The sequence below is a fragment of the Echinococcus granulosus genome (assembly GCF_000524195.1).
Source record: "Echinococcus granulosus chromosome Unknown EG_S00025, whole genome shotgun sequence".
Classification (NCBI taxonomy): domain Eukaryota; kingdom Metazoa; phylum Platyhelminthes; class Cestoda; order Cyclophyllidea; family Taeniidae; genus Echinococcus; species Echinococcus granulosus.
The window spans coordinates 49,266-67,765 of NW_020170405.1; the positions used below are offsets into that span (position 1 = coordinate 49,266).

The 18,500-nt window shown below is 42.2% G+C and overlaps 2 protein-coding genes across 2 annotated transcripts; one reads left to right on the plus strand and one right to left on the minus strand. All coding sequences in view use genetic code 11, as the record gives it.

Annotated features, from left to right (window-relative positions):
* Positions 1-1,474: 1,474 nt before the first annotated feature.
* EGR_04145 (Tensin-4) lies at positions 1,475-9,155 on the plus strand (the record flags this gene model as incomplete). Its single annotated transcript, XM_024493394.1, has 5 exons — positions 1,475-1,545; positions 3,027-3,380; positions 4,758-5,124; positions 7,134-7,271; positions 8,853-9,155. The coding sequence occupies 5 exons, from the start codon at positions 1,475-1,477 to the stop codon at positions 9,153-9,155; spliced, it is 1,233 nt and encodes a 410-aa protein (XP_024352095.1).
* Positions 9,156-12,934: 3,779 nt separating this feature from the next.
* EGR_04146 (Dual specificity mitogen-activated protein kinase kinase) lies at positions 12,935-18,143 on the minus strand (the record flags this gene model as incomplete). The annotated part of the gene is made up of 9 exons (XM_024493395.1): positions 12,935-13,042; positions 13,675-13,708; positions 14,443-15,127; positions 16,231-16,712; positions 17,003-17,424; positions 17,457-17,564; positions 17,599-17,838; positions 17,869-18,017; positions 18,050-18,143. The coding sequence occupies 9 exons, from the start codon at positions 18,141-18,143 to the stop codon at positions 12,935-12,937; spliced, it is 2,322 nt and encodes a 773-aa protein (XP_024352096.1).
* Positions 18,144-18,500: the final 357 nt, after the last annotated feature.

Consider the following 18,500-nt stretch of genomic DNA (forward strand, 5'->3'; position numbering starts at 1 on the left):
ATGACACTCAATTTTTTTCTTTCAGAACCCCCATATCACATGCATTGCTCATCAAATTAGGAAATGGATTATGCTGGAAAGAAATAACAAAACGTGTTTATTTTCGATTTAGTAGTGGGGCAGGCCTTGGAACGAGCTTTTGGGTGCACAACGCTTTTCACAAAATTTAAACTGTGAGCAGGCTACCATTTGTAATGCCTAATACATTTTCGTAGCGCTAATCAGCTTGTCACGCGTATTTACGCCTACTGGTACAGTCGAAACTGCCCAGTCGGGTCGATGGTTCTCCGTTTTTTTCTATCGCGTGCCTTCATTGTGCTCAAGCAGCATAGCTCTCGAATTATGCTGATTGTTTCGTCGCTGAATTAAATGAAAAACGGTTGATAGATCATTAACGAATGTATTTCTTCCAAGCTAGCTAATTTTTTCAAGAAGCTCCTTTTGTAAGATTAACCCAGGTATTCGCTACTAAAACGCTGCGCACTTGTAGATGTTCTTTTTAAATTTAGTGCTTTTAGCACATTTCGCGGGACAATAATAAGTAAGATTCCTTAGTTATTATTTCGAACGTAGGCGGTTCTCCGGCTTTAAATGTTCCAAATGAAATTGTTGCTGTTGGCAGGCCGCCTCTCTCTGTAGTGGCCACTTTCACTATTTCCATTTCCCATTTTCATTCACGCCTACACGGCAAAACCACAAGCAGATACCTTTTTAAGCCGAAGACTACGGGCTGATTTTGTCATTCATACTGGTACCTACCTTGCCGTCATACTGCTTTTACTGTTCACTTCGGGCTTTCTATCATTTCTTTTGCTCACTGTACTTTTAATCTTGTTTTTATTACCACAGTTGCTTATTTGTCTTTTTCTCTTATCGACGATTAAGATTTGTATTCACTGTTACATAAAGTTTGGTTTGTCAGGCTCCACCCCTTTTGCACTCGTAGGAATTCAGCGCAAATGCTACTTTGTTTTGGTCCTCATTAGATTGTTGTTTTAACATAGAAAGTTGTTTTGATGGTATTTTAACGCTGCAGTTAAGCGCCGTCATCTTTAGTGTTTGACTATAAGCAGCTCTACACCCGGAATGACATCCAACCGTTCCAAGATATTCTGTAATCGCTAACATGTCAACTTAAAGGTGTTTTCTCATTCTGATGAAACGCCCTTCTAGTAGGTAGGGATGATTCAATTTTGGCCATATTTTTGATACGGTCATTCGGGTATGATCATTGTCCTCTCTTGAAGTGAAAAGTGTAGTATTTTATGTTATTTGCTTTCTCACCATCATACCTGTAGCATATGAACAACAAGCTCTTTGTTGTAGCAAGATGCCGATCTTCTGTGATTTGATCTCAATTATATCACTATAATCGTTTGTTTTACCCAGCTTAGTCTATTTTTATAGGCTGAGATTTTCACGTCTGCCTGTGTTTGTGTTCATCAACAGGGCGTTGATTAATTCGGTTGGGATCATGAATTTGCTGCAGATGATTACGTGGCACGCCTTGGCTTTTAACTCCAAAGCCCTCTGCATCGACGCTCTGTGCGGGTCATCAAGTGTCTTCCTTTTAGTGCGAAGTTGTTTCTCTTCTGCGCTTCAGACGTTAGAGACTTAGCTCCTTCCCCCGCGTTCTCTAGTTTTCGTACAAAATGCGCATATTTTGGGGTAATAACATCTAATTTGCTGATGTTGCTTTCTGAGGTAGTTCGTAAATCATTTTCATCATTTATTTTGTGAAATCTTATTCGATTGCTTAGAATACGGTGATTACGAATTATTTCTGTGCAATTTAAGATTCAGGAATCAAGAAAAAATTGCACCGCATTTTCGCCCGCATCATATGCAACAGACAAGGGGAAACGTTTCTTTTCAGTGAGATCCTCCGTAGCGCTACTCGTTGTTACTTTGCCTTAAGAACAACGCTCAGCCCCATGTAATTTTGTTTAACCTCATCAGCTGGTTATTGAAATCATTTATTATTCCACGTATTGAAAAAAAGATTAAAAGATTTGTTGTCTCTATCTGGAACCTGTTTGTCATGCTCGTGCAGTTTTTTTTCACCTGTGGCGACCTATATGACCGTCATTTTAGCTAGCTACTGCAGCGAAAACGTTATAATGTAGTTACGAATTTTGAACGCGTAATTCCAGTTTACCCGCTGCTCAATTTCATAATCTTATTTGAGAAATCACTCTCGAACCGGAGGAGGTCTTTCTCTGTTAACAGTCCAATGAGACGAGGATCTTTATAACCACATTAAATAACGGTAATTTTCTGTGAATAGGCTAGACTTTAATAATCCTATTGTGACGTGCTTAAATTTAATTGTTTGGAGGGTGACCTGAACACAATGAGCACTTAATTCTTTGCGAACGGTCTTGGTGGTGGCGTTGTCTCTTCGATGGCGAATTTCTTCCCTCTCCTCCCCTCCCTTTCACTCATCAGGTCCGATTAGACTTTTCTTGGCGTTTTTACCTTTCATCCCTTTGTCCTTCTGAGAATTCTTTAGTATCACTGAAAGTCCTGCTCTTACAGTTTTTCAAATGAGTATTTATTCTCCGTTTGGGTTAAAATTTATTACCACTGTGTGACTTATGTTCTAGTAAAATTGAGTCACTTTACCCATGGAACACGCACAGAACCTTTTTTTATTTGCCGAGCGCTAAAAAATATTGCGTTAATTGTGTGAACTTTCTGTTGTTTGATCGACCTGAAATATGGCGTTTTCATTGCTTGTTTTTCCGGTACAGCTGGTTCGAAAGGTGCCAGCTTTTCGTTTCTCTGTTCATCCCTTTAAGTGGAGACATAAGGTGATTGTCTTTGACGATTTTATGCGAATGAAATGTCGCAAGATACTACAGTATTTCCTTCGCCCTTTTTCTTTAAATGCGGGGACCAGGATTAGTGGTAGTCTTACTCTAATCCTTGAAGCAGGTAATTTGGGCATCTCAATTACGTCCGATTGGAATGTTGTGAGCTACCACTATCTTGTAACCTTTTTGTCAATGTTCCGTCCCCTCTAGAGTACACTCCTTGCGCAGAGGCTTTGGTGCGACCTCTCGGCACTCCTCCTCCGAGGCCTCTCCTCACAAATCAGGAGGCAGAGTGCCCCTTCAGAGCCTGAGTGAGTCCTCCGGTGCGGAGATTTCGGATTTAGAGACTGAAAGTCCGAAGGATAGCGGGAGTGCCAACAAGAGGGAGGTGGAGGAGGAGGAGGATGCAGAGGACTTGGAATTCGCGATTCTTGAGGCAGCAGCTGCTGCAGAGGTGGAAACGGAGGCAGAAGAGTTGGGGGCAGTGATAGCGACGTCTCAGCACGACCAAAAACTCGCTGATGTCTGTCCTGTCCCTCCCTTCGATGGCCCCGTTACGGCTTGGTGAGTCTTTTTCTCATCCTATTTGTTTAGTCTTCTACACTTCACCATATGCTTAGGCATTATGTTTCTGCTACTGAGTTGTATACGTACAAATTAGTTTTCTCAAAGAAAGACGGGTTGATTTTCTTTAATTTTGCTCTGGCTTATAGGCAGCGTTTAAAATTAGAATACTTAGCTACCTGTGGCATAGTGTCATATTCATGCTTTAAACTGGGAGGTGAAATAAGGCCGGGTTCTTTAAGAACAGCTATCGAAGCAGTAGTTTGTTTGGAAGGCGACTAATATTAAAGCTGAACGTTGTATTTTTCAGTGTATAATTTCGTCTAATGACCACGCCATGTGATTGGATGGGAATTTGTAGCATCACCCCAGCTTTGTATTTAGTTCTCGCCGCTTGGATTTATGAGAGTCATGAAGCAGCATTTAAGAATGTTCCTTATCTAACATCATTTCGGAAGGCAACGTATGGAAGAGCTCTCTTTCTTATCTTTACTTGTGCACAGATGAAAAATTTTTAGTGCAAAGCAAATTAGTTACTCGACTCTGACTGGCACTGAGGTATGTTGACGAATTATTAAACCGTCATTTTGTTAAAGATAGCACCTAACACTAATTATAATGGCATTTCCTCACTGTCATTGCTGTATCCGGGTCATGGTATGGAATAAGGCTTCTTTTATGATACCACATCCTTCGAAAGCAACCATCAAACTATTTGCCATTCACCGGGGACATTATCTCCTATCATCCAACTTCCTCCTTTTTTTCGCTGTGTAAATGTGTGGTTTTTGGGATTGCCTAGCTAATACTATTGGAGATCTAGTTCGACCTCAGAATTTGCATTTGAGCTGAATAATTAAAACCAGTCTTAGCGGATAACACCTACTACTCCCACGAAGTCGAAGTTTGACTGCACTCACTCGATGAGCCATTTTGAGGCGTTCACGTTTATTTTGCCAGCCGCTAGAATGATACAAAAGTGGAAACGGTTTTCTTTTGATGTAGAGAGAATGATGGTATATTTATTACTTCAATCCCTGTTAATTGGATAAAGTATTTTTTTCTAGCCAAAATCATACCTTCACCCCCTTATATACACCTGGCTCTTTTTTGCAATTAAAATTGCTTACCTGGGCGAAATGCCCCGAGTCACTTCATTAAATGAATCAGTTATGTATTTTAACTTGCCCATTCCAAAATCAAATCATAGGTGCAAAGTGATTATGGCCCATCTAAATAATAAAGAAAAGGATGATCAAGGCGAATGGTCGAAAATTGTGGATGCATAGTATTGGTGAAACGTGATCGACCGTTTCACAGAACATTCAATAAATTAGTTCCTCTTATCTATTAACCAGCTTACTTAACAATATGCAGGCAATCAACAGCAGCAGAAGCAACCGGTGGTGGCGAGATGTCAGGTCCTTGTCCACTGCACGCGGGTCTGGAATCGTCTCCATCGTCACTACACAACGGAAGCAGTGGTAATCAGCAGTCACAGCCATTGGCAACGATTAACGGCGGTTGTAGGGGCTGGCTGAACTGCTTTCGACCGACACCTACGCCATCGCGTCAACCACATCACCAACCTGGTCGGTGGACAGGGGAGACGCCGACGCCCACAGCGACACCTACTCCGACACCCACTCCGGCGCCTCTTCTGCCATTTCAACACCCCACACCCCCCTGGTTTCAGGCTTACTTGCCTCGTGAGGTCGCTCTCGAGTTGCTCACGCATGAAGAGGTATGTGTTCAGTCTTTTTCATTAGTTGCTTTTTTTAAGAGGTTCAGCGTTCCTCACTTCCGCCTACAATTTAATACCCTTGAAACAAGCAGATTGGTTAGGGGAGAACATCTTCATTCGATGAGTGTTGTGAATGTGTGCAGAGAATTGTGGTTATATGGGGTCAATAGCGTCTACTCAGTCACGAGGTCGGCGTGTGCTGACCGCTGTTTAAGGAGTTAAACGTTTCTAAGAAGTGTTTTATCGTAGTCTCTATAAAGCTTTATTTTGAGCTCATAAGGATGTTTATCTGATGTTATAAATAGTTCTTGAAATTATGACTGAGGAGTCACGTCAGATGTAAATCCCGACTACTTTGGAAGTGAGGTGCTGCGAAGTTAGGTGCAAATTCTTCCACGAAAACGCTCAAATGTTGTCTGGTCGAAGGGGTGGCTGCGTTTCAGGTCTTTTATGCCCTGACGTTGACAGTGGAATGTTAATCCGCTCTCATCACAATCACAACAAAGTAAAGTCCACCTGAGATTGTGCGCAAATTGTCATTACTGACCACCCTTGGTCAACTTCAGCTAGGTGGAGGGTACGAGAGGGAGGAAAAAAACGGCAGGAGAGGGAGCCATTTCATAAGCACTATTGTGGTATCTTTTTCTTCTTTTGTTCAAACAATTTATTGACTGTTGATTTTGAAGAAGAAAAATGCACCTTTCTCTGTTACCTGTTCAACGTGCCACAATGTTCTTACTTCTGAGCTGCTTCTTAACCAGGTTACTTTGATAACTAGGGTGTTTGAGAATGGATGCTTAGTGACAATGGCAACAATTTTCAGTGTAATTTTGACATTTCTAGCCTTTTTATCTCATTAACTATGAGATTCTAGCTCGAGACCAATCATTGGAATCTGTGGATGGATGTGTGCTATATTACGTTTCAGTAACGCAACAGGAGGGAAGTGGTCTAAACGGGCTAAATTAGCCTCGTTTTAAATCTCTTTCTCGTTATGCAGAATTTCTTCTTTACTTCGCATTAAAGTCTCTTCGACCTTTCCTCCTTTCAGGCTCACCACTGGAGGTGGTACTTCTATTTTCTTATGCAGAACAGCAGTTGGATAACAGTTTTGACGAGTATGGCTTTGTTGTTTGGTTTTTCAAACTTTACAAATGACCTGATTATGAAGAACCGATTCCATATTTATTGCTTGAAAGAATGGTGGTGGATGTTTGCGGAGCCAGGACGTTTTTCTTTAATATTCAGCAATCGTTTGAAGATCTTTTTAACAATGAATGCTTGATAATAGTAATTCTAGTTCAATTTTTGTCCTCGTCGTAGTGACTTTATGATACTCAATCTCAAGATGCATTGTCATAGTGTTGAGGCGTCATGTTACGCATTTCAGTCTCGACAAATGGGATTTAATTCCTCCGCTGGTCTAAACTGTAGAAATAGGTGGCACTCGTTTTCATATACCTTGTTGTTTACACCACAGTCGTCTTCATGCCTCTATTCCATGCAGAAAATTGTCATGTCCATCACTAAAGACAAGCTTTACTTTTGTTTACCACATACCCCATCAGCATCTCAGGGGAGAGCCGTCCTCTACAATCCAGACGTTTTAGTATGGCACAAACACTTGGAAAGCCGAGTCTGTCAAATAGGTTGTCAAAACTTAAAACAGTGTCATTATCCTCGAACGATGCGCATACTTCATTGTTTTAAAATCAACCAATCTATTTAACATGCGATTTGTTGCAACCAGTTACCAGGAGCTGATAAGGTATGCGTTTCATATATTTGTGGTTCTGAGCACAGATGGGAAATTTGAGGCCTCGCATAAATGTGACGCTTGTATCATGCGCTTTAATTGGAAGAAAATAACATGATAGAGCCTCTGGGACTGCCAAGCATTCACATATACCATACCATATCGGATTGTGAAGTATTGCATCAAAGAAAACGCCAGCCATTTGTAATTTTAGTATTTTAATATAATTGGTGTCCTTGTATTCGCTTTTCAGACAGGGAGCTTCTTGGTGCGAGACAGCGTGACCCAGCCGGGCTGTTGGGCGCTCTCGGTGCGAGTGCCAACCAACGTCAATTGTGTTGGTATCACTCATTACCTCATCCAACACTCTAAGCATGGCGTCAAACTCAAGGTGCGTTCTTACCCTCCTCTTTCTGACTCCCTATTTGCTTTTTTGTGTTTTTCACTACTTGCCATCATATCCTGCTGCATTGTTTGAACCTCGGAGTGCTCCCTCATTAGGAGGAATGCACAATCCGGTACCGTCTTAAAAGTAGTAGGCTTCCTATGTTCCTGGACTGGGTAGCGATTTGTCAATTTTTGAACCCGATACCAGGATGCTCATGCATCCGAGTAATAGGTTTTGATTTGAGCTTCAATGCTTTTCTTGAAGTGTTTTCCCTTGGCAAATAATATCAAAGTAACCAAATAACCCCATGTAAATTAAAACTTCAGTGTCCTATTTGTACTTATTCTTGTTGGGGCAATGCACTAGCACAGAGGTCAAATCTTATAATGCTGTAGCATTTAACTTGCAGTTTAAAAGTTAAAATATTCCATTTATGCATTTTTTTCACCAGTTTCGCTTTTGTTTACACTAACAGCTTAGAGGTTGGGGAGTTGGAGGGAGTTGGCTAGGCGACATGACCGTCATGCCACTCCATGTTTGCACCAAATCTCAGGAAGCTGGAAAAGCTCATGCAGTTTCAAATAAATTCAACATCGAAGCGAACAAACATCGAGGAATGATGCAATTCAATGCCATTTTTTACAGCCATCTTGGGTTGCTCTTGAATGGGGAATCAAATATTTGCACAACTCAAACCCCTTGATTTTTTCTTTTGAATATCATCACTGCTTGGTTTGGTGTTTACTTTTGAAATTTTTTTTCCATCTGAAAAGAAGACCTAATTTATACCATATAAATCTGTTTTTCTGAGGATAACGTGCCTAATTGTAATATTCAATGCATTATAGGATCTCGTGCCTTCTGATATCCTAGGAAAATCATGTTCAATTTCAATGTTATTTCACAGGCTTTTTATTGGACTATGTGCAAATTACCCCCACATATCCCATACATGTTCATTGCAACATCCCCACCTCTGTACCTCAACTATTAATTGTCCAGGATCGCTCGCTTTGGAATATGTGCGAATTAAAATTCTTAGCTTTTCAGGCTAGTTAAATCTCTCTACCCAACTTCCAAAGCCAAGGCTAATGGTGGTAACTTTCTCCGGGGAATAGAACGTCAACTTTATTTCCCAAGTGGATGTGTGCTCTCACTTCCTCTCATATCTTTTTCCCCATTTTTACCACACTGCTGTTTCTAAATGCCGACCTCTAAATTTAGCATCTTATTGTATTCATTTGGTGTGTCAAGGAACAAGTACTCTTGGAACATGCCTGTCTTTCCTTTCGTCCATCGGTTCTACAAAATTGGCAAAAGTATTATATCAAAGAGGCTGCCTACTAAAACAATTTCAGTAAAATCAGTAGTTCAAGCTATAATGTTGACTGGAACAATAGAGGTACTGGCCGTGGATACATTTTCTTTGGGTCCATTTGCTCAACTACTAATTAGTAGCCGTAAAAACAATTGCTCTGTTTATATAAAGTGGAAAACACAAGGCCTTTTGAAGTATACAGATGACATTTTGTAATTTTCAAATCAGCACCTTGTATGTATTGTTTTTTTGGCATCCAATTTTAGGGTCTGGATAAGGAGTGGCCCTCCCTTGAGGCATTGATAACCCATTTGACAGTGATGCCCGAGATGCTGCCCTGTCCGCTGCGTTTGCCGCCCGCAGCCCATTCAGGTGGTGTCGGTAGCAACCACCACCAGGCTTCGAACCCCACCTTCACGGAGGAGGAAGAGGAAGAGGAGGGAGAGGGGGCAACGGGAGCATTGGGGATGGTGGAAAAGGGATACGAAGAGTACCAACGGCTCTCAGACTTCTCCTCTATGCTGGCCGACATGCAACCTGCTTCAGCTGTGCCTCACCTCTTCCGGTAACAGACAAGTTCCCTCTCTGTTTATCGGTGTACATACACGCAAATACACATCTACCAACTCTCAATAGGCGCGTATTTTGACATTTTTCATCTTTCGAGCCTTTCATTACTTCCCCTCGCCCACGATATGTTAGAGCTTTCAATAGGTGGAGACTGCTTTGTCCTCTGCCCCTTTTCTTCCCTTCAGTAGTCATTTAACGCTCGATTTTCCCATCTCCCTCATGCTATCCCTCTACCTATATAACTAGTTATCGAAATATAATTTGTGCAATGCTGCTGATCGGTGTGTTCGGTGGAGCAACTAGTCACTAATATGCCTCTTGCTCGGCGTATCGCCCGTAATGCCGTGGCTTTTAGCCTTGTTCTTCCAAAACGTGGGTCTTTCTTGGGGATTCCTCTGCCAAGGATTTTGAGGATTCGTGTTTGTAACTGAGATGCTTGCAATGTTCTAATATAGTTGATTTCTAAAAAGGACTTCTTATTAATTTTCATGCGACATGAGAGGTTTTAAGACTGGCTTCCAGATTTACGGTTTCAGCCAGTGATACCTCAGGAAGTCCCATATGAGCTCTTCTGAGGGCTTGAAATAGCTTTGTAGTGTACGAAGATGCAGTCAAATTAAAGTTTTAACCTCTCCCAAAGCAAGTTCTGAAATGTTTTACCACTCTCTTGTACCTGTTTGATCGCATAGCTTCGGACAACAAGGGGCGTAGTTAACTTCGCCGTTGTTGACCAAGGGTGGAAAAAGGGCGCACAGTGTCGTATTAGATTATAGGCTGGCGAGTGCTCTTGAGCAAGGACAGTTGGTTTTTACAACCAGGATCTAATGAGCCAATCTTGAATTGATTTTATCGAATTGGAGGAGTTAATTCTAGAAAAGATGCTGGATTGGTTGGGAAAGGAAGAATAGGGCGGATGAAGTTGTGCCGATATGCGTTACCCTTGCTTAAGATTCCACAAAACTTAACCTTTTTACACAATCCCTCGGCTGGCATCAGAAGTTTTGGTTTCATTTAGGTGATAAGGTAATCTAGCCCTTATGCAACTGGTGGAATTAAGCCTGCAACGCCTGTTATCAGCAGCGGTGAACACGAGGTCATTGTTAATGTTTCTAACACTGAAGAAAGTTATTTTGTGTTTTCAAAACTCAGCTTTTACCCGCAACTGAACTGGAGTAGTTGAGAAGTCGTATTTCTCAGTTGAGGGATCACTCAATATTACTGTTCTGTTTGATGGAGGTGTAAGCAAATAATGGGTATTTTTTGAAGCAAACACATTTCTCACTCACCTAACTAGTAATTTATTTTTGTATTCAAGTATGGAAATGTTAAACACCTGAAGAAGGTATGCTGGTAGCCTACATAGGTTGAGCCGAGTTTCATGAAACCTTAAATGCATTTGGTTCATGTCACATCAGCCGTGCACTAGTTCCATATTTGCAAGTGGCGCTGGTACCACCGCTTTTGACAGACAAAACAGTGGGTTCATTTGTCTTAAAAATGGTGGTACTCTTAGTTTTTTGGCACAGGCCCTCTATTCGGTTGGGCGTATCTTGACTGCAGGAAAGATTCATCTTCACCATGGTCGCATTAAGCCGGGTAACATGAAAGTGAGGCTTACACACACGTTTCTGACTAGTGTAAATGGCTTAGCAATAAAGCGAACACATAGAATGCATATAATGACAATTGTGACAGCTTTCACAAGTTCACCGAAGATGGATTTTCAATCATAGATTGTCGCTGACCCTTACGGTGAACTTACTGTTGATCACTGTCACGCCATATTGGCCTTTTTAGATAGTGACACGCTCCAGACAGCAGAAATCCTAGGGGCTTTCAGAGTCAATTAATATGCCTTGACGATTAAAATGCCTAGCAAGTGAGCTAGCCAGCATCATCCAGAAGCCTTTCACTTCGCATGCAATCTATTTCAGTGACACTTTACGTGCCCTCGGGTTTGAACACACCGCATTTGGCAAAGCGGATGAAATTGAAGTGGCCTTAAAACATTACACTTCTCAGGCGATTTTATTGACATTTTTAGGCAACCCACAACTTACTGCTCAATCTAACTCCATTCCTTCATTGATACTTAAGTAAAGTCATTGGGAATCACTGTTTAGACCAATTTGATTAGGGCTCTAATTTACTCATTTGTTGCTACTACCAGTAAAAACATGGGAATTTAGTATTGACGGCTCTTATTTATGTGATATTCAACTCCTGAGCATTCAGACTGTGTGAATTTGTAAAGAGAATATCTTGAACAGTAGTTGAGTGAAAGAAAAATTTAGGCGTGCATTATATTACCTTAACACTGAAGACTTAATAATGCCTTTCCGTATTTCACTATTCAATCGTTGATGAAATTATTATTGTAAGTCAGGTGGCTGGGTTACCTTTCAGTTTTGCTGTTGTTTTTTGCCTTGGGGCTTCACTCTTGTCTTTCTGCAATTTCAAACCATGACATGCTGAATTGACATTCTGACTTAATTTCGACTTTGTCGATCGAATTTGACAAAAGTGACAAACTGCAAAGGAAGTTCCTAGATTTTGAGGAAGTTTGTGACATTATGCATTGTGGTGCAGGTCGGTAGCCATAACCACAACGCTCATCTGCATTTTAAAATTGGCACTTTTAATTATGTTCATCAATGACCAGCGTCTTGTAAAGTTGGTATCAAGTGCATACGCGACCGTACGCCTAAGCGAATGCACAGGAGTCGGTGGAACGATGCATGAACCCTCAGAGTGTGAAGTATCCTAATTACTTAGGATGGATCGTGAAGAAACGCCCTTTAGATTGTGTAACCAAGATTTAAAAAGAAATCAATTTTGGTGGAATCCTTCCACGTCTTGAACGTGCTATGGCTTTTGGCTAGTGATCGTAGCTATTTGCGGTGATCACACACCATGAGTGCAAAAGTGCCAGTACTCAAGTGCTCCTTGAAGTGTTGTGTTTAAATCTGAGTAAAATGAAAAAAACTGACTCCAGTAAGGATTACATGCTCATGTGAAACTAAAATATGTATGCTCTATTAGCACGGTAAATTGGTAAATCGAACGATTTTCCACAGTACCAAGTGCCTTTGACAAGGGAAGGTGCAGTTTGACTACATACTAGCATAGCTTGTCATCAAGCCATTTTTAAGGTCTTTATTCTTTGGCGCTATCTTGTAGTGCTCATTGGCAAGTGATTTACGCAGAAGGGCTCATGATCTGTCATTCTTGCCTTGTTTCATTCTACGAAACCGTATTTTGAATAGCCTACACTGCTTTCGACTGAAAGCTGACTGTAGTTTTAGACGCTCCAGTGAATTATTAGCCCGTATCAGCACCAATACTCTCTTTAGCTAGAATTTTTATCCCTAAGCGCTAACGCTTTTAGCTCACTATTGAAGAGGTTTTGTAGAACTGTCTTCATAGGAAGAACAGAAGAGTACTGTAATTCTTTTTCCTTTGGCAGTGAGCATCAAGGAATGCTAAAGTTAAAACATACAGAGGCAGAGTTGGATCTGATTTACTGTAAAATTGATAGGGGCTTAGGATTAAATTGCATCGAATGGCTATTCGAAGTCCAGCTAGCGTTGACGACTACCTTTGAGGGGTAACAGTTTGTTGGTCCCTTAAAGTACTAACATTTGCCTCTTCTAATGAGCTGTATTACTTTTCAACGCAATTTATAGTTAAAACAACCACACCACTAAGTAATGGTCACAATGTAAACGGGATAAGAGTAACCACAGAGTCGAGGAGGCCGACTGGATTGGACAGGCAATTAAGTAACACAGCGCCAATCCGTGAATGCACCAAACTCTTCAGCAGGCAAATCAGCCTCACGCGACGAATCCAGTACCCACAAAAGCAATTTGTCACACCCGCCTCCCTTGATATGGATTCACACGCAAACCACCAATGTTGCATGCAAATGACTTCGCGGTTAGGCAACAGCTATGGAATTTTCTGCTTTTTTCTCTTGCTCTCCAGTTGGACCACAATAGCCGCCGCATATTTGGAGATCAAAGTGTTAGCTCGGAAACAAAGTCGGCTAAACCGCGTGAGCACGTGTGAAATTATGGTTTGTAAACGTTCACAGCGTTGCTGGATTCACCTTACACAAAAAGCAGCACGGAGTCGAATCACCAATATAAGTTTAAGTCGAGCAAAGTGTATCTTGATTACATTGCTTTAGTGGGCAATTGACGATAACTGATTAACAAAACCTTAATTTCCCAAAGTAATGTCTGGCTGCAATGGGTAAACGCGGAACCTAGTCTCGTCTACAATAACGCCATCTCTGGAAAATGGTAGATTTGAAGGAGTAGAGGACCAAAGCAAGCGAAGAAAAAGGAGAACACGATGGATGACAGGAAAAAAAGCACATGGCGACAGATCATACGATTCCCATCCCACCCTCACAGAGCGACAGTGGCAGTGTAGCGTAAGCTTGGCGAATTTCTTTGCGGGTTGTTTTCAAAACCCAGTCACATGATGCGTTGTAGATTCGAAATAACTCACGCCTCGAGATTTACCCTCGTAGCTATTCCCCCGCCTATAGTAAACAGGACAATCCTCATCGGGGGGAACCACACCACATCCAAGTAATAAAACTGTGAAAGCAAGTCAAATTCCCATTACAAGCGACATCATCAAAAAAGAAGTAATGGGAACGTCTTTGTTGAAGGAAGAATTAAAATCCGTAAGCACGTAATCCTCCACTCCAACGTAACGTCGACTTTACATTCAAAATATACGTCATCACTGATGGACGAGAACTGAATAGCACTCAAATAATGCCTGGGAAGGAGGTTTAAAAGTGCTCGAAGATGCATTTCCTCCAATAGGCTGAGCAAGGACAAAAAGAATTACAGAGTGTGTTATCGACATCCCTATATGCTGCAAAAGCGGATTTTTAACAGTGCAAAACATTTACAAATACCTTGGGGTAAGTAGAGCGTGATAAGCCATGAGATAAGATAAAGAATAGGAAGAGGAGAAAGAAGCATAAACTAGAGAGATGTACACACAAGATTAAAAGCACGTCGGACGGTAGGACAAGTGGACGCAGACAGGCAGGTGGCAGAAAAAAAGAGGGAATTTATAAATGCGGAGGGGGGAAGAGACGAGGATGGTTACTAAAAGCGGCAGTGTGCGCTGGTATGAAAGACGATGTGGCATATGGAGAGCGGCAACGGAGGAGGGAAAGATTCGCGAAGAAAAGTGCGCATGTCAGTACTCGCCAATTCACATCATGGGGAGGGTGGATTCAGCTGTTGGTGGGCATACCAGAAGTACTCATGATGGTACTCCTGTGCCTCGTTTTCTGAGGCACCACCAGAAGCACTGTCAGTAGAACTGGGGGTAGAGACCACAGGCTGGGTAGCCATGGTCTTTTTTGAGGGAGAGAATGAGAAGACTGGGGTGTCATTGTTGACCACTCGAGTGGGCTGATAAGGATTCGAGATGAGACGACAGGCGGGGGCTCGTTGAATGCGACGTCCATTGCCGTTGTAGCCTGCGGAGACGGAACGCAGAGGACGTGAAAGGGAGTCGTGGCCGTTCTGCTCCATAGCGGTCGCATTGGGTGTATAGGGCTGGCGCGGAGGTGTAACGGTGGAGGAGGGAGAGGAGGATGGGGGCAGGATGGATGGGCGCTGATGAGAGGAGCGGGGTTCGGTGTAGTAGGTAAGTGGTGGCGAAGGCGCCGTTTGTGGCACTTGCTGTTGCTGCTGATTGAGGCTGTTCAGATAGGCCTGCAAAGTGGTAGTATTGGTTGTGCTATGGCCGCAAGGAGAGTCGCCCGCGTCCCCACCAATATCGTTGGTGCCAAGGCGGGGGTAAAAAGCGTTCCGACGCACGTCCACCGCCACTGGTGGTACCATTTCAGATGCCTCCGGGTGCTTTCGACCCGAGGAAACGCGCGGACGGCTCCGGTTGCGCAGTATCACATTCTCAGGACTATCACCACCACCTTTAAAATAGAATAGTGAATACACTGCTTTGAGTAATGAATAACACGTTTAACTCTGGACAGATGACTATTTTTTATGGTAATTAACAGCACCAGGTTTTCAACATCTGAGAAGGATTAAATAAATGAGATAAAGTATCCAATTTCAAAAATCCGAATAATTTAAAACGTTACCGTTATGCATGCGTACAATGTGTAAAAAGCACTGATAATTTTTACGACTACAAAATGAAAAAGGGGCTCTTCACTGTTCGCCCAAATAATCTAACTAACGCGTTTCAGAAGGAAACCACAACTTTTGATGAAGGAACGGAATATAGTCAAAAACAAGCGTGGCTTTGATACACAGACACAAGCAGGATGGCACGGCGTAACACAGCACTTCGAAGTCAATTGGAGATGAAGGCGAAACAGGGCGATATTAACAGCCGCAACAACAAGGCTATTGTTAGAGGTAACTATGGTTTAATTTCACACATCTCAATTCAGCGGAAAAGAACTTCCTAGGGAGACTCTAATGACTAATAGGCAGAAGTGTGCAATGCCACTAGCAAGATGATAAATGATTTCGTGCAGTTTGGTGGCACATTGTGGATGTAGTGTAACGAGACTTCCTCCTTCCCACTCCACAATCAAATTGCACGTGTGAATACATGCCTGCTGTGGCCCCTAAGTGACCACATGGTTGCACACTAGAAGAAACTGGGAGGTTTAAGAAAGCGTTGCATTCTAAACAAGACCTGAGGTGTAATTCAGTATGTGTAGTGTTGTTTTTTCGATAATAGCAATATTTCTAGAGAATACATTGAATTTTGCGACTATCAGACCGTCAAAGATTGGAAAATAATGTGCAGGATTTAAAACAAAACCAATCATACTACTAGCAAGTGTAGCTTGCAAAGAATTTGGCACTCTACGATCCAAAAGTAGGGAGTAAATGCGATTATACCATAAGTAGCTCAACCACAGGATGCTAAAAATAGATGGTCAAAAGAACCGATCGTAGGTCCGCCACAAATGTGCAAATTCGGGTGTAGAAAACTGATACCACCCAAAACCCTTAAACAGCTGAAGAATCCTACTCCGGCAAAGAACGAACTCACCGGAAGAGTTAAAACCGACCACGCCGGGTCTTTCGATAGCATTCAAAAGTGGCGGCGGAGTCGGAGAGGCGTGACGGTGGGATGAGGCGCCAGGCGGTGGAAGAGTCTGCGACCTCACAGAATTGTATACCAGAGGCTTTTGCCAGTTAGGATGTATGCAGTCCTTCCGGAGCAGGTGAGCTGGCGGATCAAATAGAAGAGGAGCGGGACTGCGCCGAGTCAGTGAGGTCTCACGCTGATTACTCCGACGTGCATCGATTTCGGAGTCTAACCAGCTGCGATTTCCGTCAGGACTAAGAGTGACGGTGGAGGATGATGGGGAGATGGGGGTGTGGCGACCCTCATTGTGGTTACCAGTAGGATTTAATCGGACGGTGCGATACCAATCACCAACATCGAACGGCTCCCGGTTGTAGGTGAGAAAGAGGTTGGTCTTACGAAGTGCTCCATACTTGGGACGTTGGACGTAATCTTTGATCAAGCTAAATATCGAATGACAAAGTAGGGCAAGCTGTCACAGTGTCATTTCCACCAATCCAGATTGTGAAAAAAAATAAAGATTTCAGTTGAACTAATCATACTCTATGGAGTAAACAACTCCAGTTGAATTCCTAAGTTTTTGCACACTTCAATATTTACTTTGGCAAGGGGAAAGCAACCGGATGGTAGCCAAAAATACACCAAGTATCATCGTAGAAAATCAAATAAGGGAAACAATAGAATCTGAACTGGCAAAATGAACACGCCACTACCAAGCGTCAAATCCACTTACCACCTGTCCACAAAAGAACAAAAGTCAGCTGAATAGCGCCCATCATTTGGAAGCTTAGGTGGCGGTTCTTCAATGATTTTACTGAGAATGGCAAATTCAAATTGGGAACCTTTGTACGGGAAAGACTTAAGGGCAAGTTCGACTAACGATATTCCGAGAGACCATATATCAGCACGAACGTCATATTTGAATTTTTCTAGCCTTTCCGGTGCCATATAGCCTATACAGCCGAGCTGATTGGAATTCGCAATAGAATCTTTAAGTTGTCCACTTATTCCGAAATCACATAATTTAATATCGCCGGTAGAGCTCAAGAGCATATTTGATGGTTTGACATCTAGAACCAAAGTGCATAAGAAATAGAGCATACCTCGGTGCATCATGTTATGCTCTCTCTTGAGGTAATCCAAAGCTTTTACAATCTATGAGGATAAGATCGTAAAAAAAAACATACCGAAACCGCAATTTTGCCAAGAACATACTCGGGAAACGGTTCAGCAGTGTCCCGCATGAGGTTATCAAGAGATGTTGACATAACTTCCATGCAAATCCACACCTCAGACTTAAAAGCATAGATAGCACCTCCACTAGCTTACCATAGAGAAGAATATTCCCACACATTTGACGATATTGGGACAGCCAACACATTTTGTAACAACGTCCAAATCCATCATAATTCTTTTGTTTTCCACAGCACAGGTCGATGACACATGCATTTGTTTGACAGCCATGACAAGATCCTTTCTTACTTTATGTCGCATTTTTTTAACTACCCCGCAAGTTCCAGCACCAAGTTGACCCTCGTCGATAAAGTCATCTTTGGTTGCGGTAATCCTCTAGGCGATTAATGTATAGGAGCAGCAAACCTCAAAATTGTAGCAGAGATCACCACTTTTTTTGAGAAGGATTTCCTTGAGTTGGTTAAATTCGATATGCTCCGAAGGAGGTGGGGTTGACACATCTGGAGGACGACGCCCGTGGTATGGAGTCGCCGAAGCAGGACGGCGTAAAATCACTATTCTATTAAATAACAAAAAAGTAGCGTACGCTCAGTTGGTCGTTGACACTTTTGTGGGGTTCGACGTGATGCTTCAACAACACTGTTAATCACGTCTTGCGGTGCTAGACGAACCAAGTTCATCGAGAGCTCTCCAAGACAAATACGAAAGCAGTGCCAATGCAGTGAAAGGGACCAAACAACTTCAAACGGGTCCATGAAACCTAAACATGCTAAAGGATAATACTATTCCACCACTAGAAATCACATAAAATCCAAAGCTGATTATTTTAAAATTCCTTCATGTAAACCAACCTTGTAGGTTACAGCGGAAGCAAGGATAATCTCACATATTTGAAAAACTAACTTAATTCCTTTGAAAGTGAATCGCTCTGTAAGCTAAATACCAACACTTTATAAAGCACACCATGCGGTATTCAGCTACTGTGGCCATGAAGGCCCACCGCTTAGAATAACCCTTTTATATAATCTTTAGATCCG